Genomic DNA, 7008 nt, shown 5'->3' on the forward strand with positions numbered 1-7008 from the left:
CCTAAAATTTTCGATTGATTTATAATAAAAAGTTCTCTCAACCTTGTTTTTATCATGCTCTTAACTCTTCTTTCATCTTCTCTTTCACAGTACTGCATAACGGACGGCGCCGGTAATTTTCGTCGGCCCTCTGTGGAGGATATCAAAAAACATCGAATAGTTGTAGTAACTCTCAGTATATCCATGGAACTTGCCAATCTCGGCCTACCCAAAGGTTACTTCACACACATCTTTCTCGACGAAGCCGCACAGGCTATGGAATGCGAGGCCATCATGCCTTTAGCGCTGGCTAACGACAGCACACGCATTGTCTTGGCCGGTGATCACATGCAAATGAGCCCTGAACTATTCTCTGCCTTTGCAAAGGAGCGCAAGCTGCATATTTCGCTGCTCGAACGTCTATACGATCATTATCCCTCAAATTTTCCATGCAAAATATTGCTTTGTGAGAACTATCGCGCCCATGAAGCCATTATTAAATTTACATCTGAACTGTTTTACGAACAAAAACTAATCGCTTCCGGCAAGCAACCACGTCACGAGCGTTTCTATCCGCTGACGTTTTTCACCACGCGGGGTGAAGATGTCCAGGATAAGAATTCAACAGCATTTTACAACAACGCTGAGGTGTATGAGGTAGTAGAACGCGTGTCGGAGCTTCGTCGCAAATGGCCCATCGCTTGGGGTAAGGTAAACGATGCCAGCATCGGTATAATGACGCCCTACGCCGACCAGGTGTTTCGCATACGTTCAGAGCTGCGCAAGCGCCGCATGGGCGGCATATCTGTGGAACGAGTACTCAACGTGCAGGGCAAACAATTTCGCGCTGTCTTCCTTTCTACTGTGCGCACGCGCGCCACTTGCTTGCCGCAAATGATGAACGCCCTTGTCGGACCTGCCGGCATGCATCCAGGCATGGGCGGCGGTCCCATGAGCGCGCTGGGCAGCGTGCCTGCAGAAGATACTGACTTCGGTTTCCTAAGCAACTCCAAGCTTCTAAATACTGCGATTACACGCGCACAGAGTTTGGTCGCTGTGGTTGGCGATCCAGTGGCGCTCTGTTCGATCGGGCGCTGTCGCAAGGTATGGGAGCGATTTATCGAAATATGTGACGAGAACAAATCGTTATTTGGCATCACGTGGTCGTACTTGCGCTCGCAATTGGACGGTGTGGAATTGAAGCGCGGTTATGTGTTGAATCCGCTAGCGCCCGAATTTATACCGCGCGCCATGCAACCTGAAGCGTATTTGCGCGATCAAACAGCCATGTACTTGATGGGTGCTGCGGCTGCTAACGCTAGCAATCATCACGGTGCACCACATCCCGGAGCGGGTCCCCATCATCCAGGAGGTCCATTGCCGCCACACGCTGCCGGTATGTTGGCCGCTGCGGCTGCGGCAGGCGCTGGCGGCGGCCCAGGTGGTACGCAAATGCAACCGCATCACGCCGCCATGGCCGCCGCCGCCAACCATCAACAACAAATGCAAATGCAGATGTACGCGCAGCATCCTGCCGCTGCAGCAGCCTACAACGCAGCCGCAGCCGCGGCAGTCATGATGAATCAGAGCATGGCCGCTGGAAAAGGTNACGATTTATCGAAATATGTGACGAGAACAAATCGTTATTTGGCATCACGTGGTCGTACTTGCGCTCGCAATTGGACGGTGTAGAATTGAAGCGCGGTTATGTGTTGAATCCGCTAGCGCCCGAATTTATACCGCGCGCCATGCAACCTGAAGCGTATTTGCGCGATCAAACAGCCATGTACTTGATGGGTGCTGCGGCTGCTAACGCTAGCAATCATCACGGTGCACCACATCCCGGAGCGGGTCCCCATCATCCAGGAGGTCCATTGCCGCCACACGCTGCCGGTATGTTGGCCGCTGCGGCTGCGGCAGGCGCTGGCGGCGGCCCAGGTGGTACGCAAATGCAACCGCATCACGCCGCCATGGCCGCCGCCGCCAACCATCAACAACAAATGCAAATGCAGATGTACGCGCAGCATCCTGCCGCTGCAGCAGCCTACAACGCAGCCGCAGCCGCGGCAGTCATGATGAATCAGAGCATGGCCGCTGGAAAAGGTGGTGCTAGTGGACATCATTTCCCTGGCCCCGGACACGGACCGAACCACATGAATATGCGCGCGATGGGACCACATCAGCCAGGTGGCCCTCAGCAACAACCAGGGCCGCCGCCTTCGGGACCGCTGGGACAGCAATATAATATGCGTGGGCCACCGCCGCCACCATCTGCCGTGCATTTACCACAACCGCCACCACCCGGTACCACTGGTCCGCCGTCACAATTCGCCGCACAGTACATGCCGTGGCAACAAGCACAACAACTTCGTGGTGGCCCACCAGGCAGCGGTGGTACAGGAGGTAACTATCCACCACCGGGTGCACAGCAGCAAGGACCTCCACAATCACAAAATCCGAACGCTAGTCTGTGGGGACCGCCACCGCAGTCGAATCCGTGGAGCGCGCTGCCTAACAAGCAAGCACAGATGCCGCCACAACCGCCGCCAAACAGTATTGGTGCCGGCGGAGGAGCACGTCAAATGGGGCCACCGCCACCTAATTCACAGCAACAACAGCAGTCGGGCGCGGGAATGCGTGGCGGTAGCGTGCCACTACAACCACCACCGCCTAACGCGCAACAGCTACGGGCCAACTCGAATGACATGGGTTATTTGACGAAGAAGGGTTATGGGCCGCATGGCGCACCGATTGGACCACAGCAGCAGCCGCCACCACCGCATGGCTCTTTTGGAGCGTACGTTGGTGGCAACGCGCCACCTCCACCGCCCAGCCAATTACAATTGTTGAATCAACGCAATTTGGGCGGAGGCATGCCAAATGGGCCCATAAGTCCACTTGATCCATATATGCAGCGAGGACAGGGAGGGGGCAGCGCTCAGGCCGGTGCACCGCAATCATCAACAAACTTCTTTGGTGGAGCTGGCGGTGTGAATAACATCTCTGCGCTAGGTAAGGATAGCAAAGACTTCCAGTTTCTTAACAATGTGCATATGCCGCAACTGAATTTAGGCGGCAGCGGCGGTGGCGGCAGCAGTGCTGGCGCCAATAATCTTTTCCAACCTCCGGGTGCTTTGCAGCCACCGGCGCCAGGCAACAACAAACAGCAATCGCCTTCAGCGCCGCGCTTCCCCCAACCGCAGGAGTATGCAGCGCTACTGCCACCAAATATGAGCATATATGACATGGCATTCGAGCCGAAGGAATCGCAATACAAGTGGTGCCTCAAGTTGCTCGAAACACACGGCCAAGAAGCGGTCAACAAATTCACCGAGGGTCTGGGACAAGTCTTGAATATGCTCAACCAACAGCAACAGCAACAACAGCATGCCCAACAACTAAACGCACGTGGCCCACAAATGCAGCCACCACCACCGCCGCCACATCTGAATGTCAACCAACTATTGCCGCGGGACCTAATGCAGCAATATATGCTGCCCGCTTTGATGGGGGGTGGCAATAGCGGTGTGGGACCGCAGCCACCTATGCAACAGCAGCAACAACAACAACATCAGCAGCAGCAACGCAACAGCCTAATAGGTAGCGGCATGCATCACACATACCCCATGAACCCGTTGGCGGCCGCTGCTTTGAGCAACCAGCAAGGACCACAACAGCAGCCACCGCCGCCACCTTCTTTACTTCCGCCGCCCACAGACGAGACACCGCCTCTGGATGGCATAAATTTCAATCAGCAAATTGATTTGGCCTTTAACACACTGTTGAATGGGAACAACGCACAGCCAATATTGCGCAATCTCTTCAGCAACACTAGCAGTCGCGGTACAAACGCCAACAGTCTAATGAATGGTGGTGATTTTCTGCTACCGTCCAGCACGTCGACATCTTCATTGGTCAGCACCAGCACTTCGGCATCTGGCGGTGGATTGAGTGGCGGTCTTGAGCCGCCTGCACAGCAACAGCAAATGAAGCTGTTCCCTGGCTTAGGTGGTGGCGGCGGCGGCAGCGGCGTTGGTGATTTGGGCGGTGGAAACATTTTGGTTTCGGCATTACAGCAGCCGTTGTTAAACAGCATGCAAAAGGGGCCGTTGTTTGCGCCCATGCCACATCAGCAGCAGCAACAACAACAGCACATGCATGGCCAGCCGCCGACACAGCAACAACAGCCCCCAGTTGGTGGTAGTTTCTTGGGAGGAAGTGAGTATATATTCATTTCATTTATGTGATTTTTCCATATTTTTTTCGTGCGGATTACGAAAAAATTTAACATTTCAACCAACCCTACGTAGGTGGAATTTACCAAATTCGTTAGAAAATTAAAACTTGTGATAGTCGATTTTACGTAAAAAACAATTCAAAATAAAAACAGAAATCGTTTCTATCAAAATTTCGAAATTCGTACATAAAACTTATAATAGGTACGGTTGCAATATCCGATATTAGTTCAAAAGTTACAAATTAGAATCAAAAGTCATCCCTACCATAACTTCAAAATTCGAGCACGAGGCATTGGATAGTCATAATTAGTACAATTGTATAAACTTATCCTAAACCTTAACTTGAATCATGTGTACTGTTTTTGATAGGCGATATTAGTTAAAAAAAAATATTAAAAAAAAAACCGAAGTGCACATAGCCGATTTTCAACAATAAAACAAAATGTGTTTCCGAATAACGGAAATTTCTAAATTCGAAATTCGAACTGAAACATTTGTATTCGTATGTTACATTTGATAGCCGATATTATTGAATACAAAAAAAAAAACAAAGTAAAAACAGAAATCATCCCTACTGATATTTCGAAATTAGAGTATGAAATGTATCTATTTCTGAATAATCAAAATTAGTTTAAAACAAACCACTTTGGGTTTATGAACCATCCTACAGAAATTTTGAAGCTGATATCATTATTCAGGTTCAAAATTTTCGGAAGTTGAACATGGAACATAAAGTAATTTTATGAATGATTGGAATACGTATCTAAGCTCGCAAATTGCTGCTTTGAAACAAAAATCATCCCTACTAATATATCGGAATTCGGACTTGAAACATAAAGGCTGCGTTTCTTTATACATTCCGGATAATCCCATTTCACNATTTTATGAATGATTGGAAGCTCGCAAATTGCTGCTTTGAAACAAAAATCATCCCTACTAATATATCGGAATTCGGACTTGAAACATAAAGGCTGCGTTTCTTTATACATTCCGGATAATCCCATTTCACAGCCGGAATAAACAGAATGCGTTTGAAATAGACGTCAACATATCAACAAGAACGTTCTNAATTAGAGTATGAAATGTATCTATTTCTGAATAATCAAAATTAGTTTAAAACAAACCACTTTGGGTTTATGAACCATCCTACAGAAATTTTGAAGCTGATATCATTATTCAGGTTCAAAATTTTCGGAAGTTGAACATGGAACATAAAGTAATTTTATGAATGATTGGAATACGTATCTAAGCTCGCAAATTGCTGCTTTGAAACAAAAATCATCCCTACTAATATATCGGAATTCGGACTTGAAACATAAAGGCTGCGTTTCTTTATACATTCCGGATAATCCCATTTCACAGCCGGAATAAACAGAATGCGTTTGAAATAGACGTCAACATATCAACAAGAACGTTCTAAAGAATAAATAAAGAAAAAAGTTTATTCCAAACGTTCAGACTGAATAAAGAAATGCAGCCAAAGTATGATTTTTGATAATCGAAATAAGTTCACAATTCGGCATTATAATCAAAAATTGGCAATATAAATTTACGAAATTTAAACTCGGAATTTTTTTTCGATATTTAACTTGGAAAAAAAACGATTTTGAACTTTGAAAGAAATTTTCCAAATTGAATTTAAAAGAAGTTTTTGGAAAAATATCAACGATTTTGTAACCGTAATCATTAACTTAGTGCATAATATAATTTTTTTTTTTTAATTTTCGAATCAGGTTAATAAACTAGATGTCCTTTATATCCATTAATTCTTCTTCTAATAAAAATTTAATTTCCCTCAGATTCCTTGTTGAATAGCAAAGACTACTTGCTGGGCGGCGATGACAGCCTATTGAGTGGTGGCTCAAGTGTGCCACTGTACCGACGTCAGGCAATGGGCAACGGCAGTTTGAACAACACTTTGAGTAACAGCATTAGTATGAGTGGCAACAGCGCTGGCGGGAATAGTCACAGCCACAGCCACAACAGCAATCACAGCAACTACAATAGTGTGACTGGCCACAGTGGCACAGGTGGTGGAAGCAATGTAAGCGGCCATCTTTTGCCACCACCTGACAACATACTTACCGGAGGCACTACTGACATACTGGCCGGGTTGAATACAAGTGCAAGCAATCTGATCGAAGCGCNACAGCAATCACAGCAACTACAATAGTGTGAGTGGCCACAGTGGCACAGGTGGTGGAAGCAATGTAAGCGGCCATCTTTTGCCACCACCTGACAACATACTTACCGGAGGCACTACTGACATACTGGCCGGGTTGAATACAAGTGCAAGCAATCTGATCGAAGCGCTATTCCAAACAAACTCCACAACAAGTTCTGCCCCCAGCTCGGTATCGAATAACACAATTACAACGACAACTGGGCTAGAGCAGCAGCAACAACAACAGCAGCAGCAATCTAGCGGAGGCAGCAACAGCAGCTCATTTCAGAAGATGTTTAACAGCTATGACATTTACGGCTCGTCCGCAGCGACGGCGAAAAAATATGAATTGGATTTGTTCATGCGCGATCATCAATTGGGAGTTGGTGCAGGTGGTAGCGGTGGCAGTGGCGTTGGCGGAGTCGGCACTGGTGGCAATGTTAGCGGTGGTAATAGTGGCGGTGGTGATGCACCACTTACCAATAATCATCACACGCATTACCACAATAACAATGCCGATAATCGCAATAGCACCACTTATGCAGCAGTGCTAAGCCAGGGTCAACATCACCAACAACAGCAACAGCAGCAACAACATCATCAGCAACAGCACCATCATCAGCAGCA

The 7008-nt window shown here is 47.7% G+C and overlaps 1 protein-coding gene across 1 annotated transcript; it reads left to right on the forward strand.

Annotated features, from left to right (window-relative positions):
• Positions 1–22: 22 nt before the first annotated feature.
• On the forward strand, positions 23–7002 carry LOC108381542 (probable helicase with zinc finger domain; the record flags this gene model as incomplete). The annotated part of the gene is made up of 4 exons (XM_017637955.1): positions 23–1142; positions 1640–4197; positions 6017–6351; positions 6518–7002. Coding segments are annotated over exons 1-4 (4466 nt in total), but the record flags the coding sequence as incomplete, so codon positions are not given.
• Positions 7003–7008: the final 6 nt, after the last annotated feature.

Source organism: Rhagoletis zephyria, unplaced genomic scaffold (assembly GCF_001687245.7).
Source record: "Rhagoletis zephyria isolate East Lansing unplaced genomic scaffold, Rhagoletis_zephyria_1.1 Rzeph_scaffold_22891, whole genome shotgun sequence".
In the NCBI taxonomy this organism is placed as follows: Eukaryota; Metazoa; Arthropoda; class Insecta; order Diptera; family Tephritidae; genus Rhagoletis; species Rhagoletis zephyria.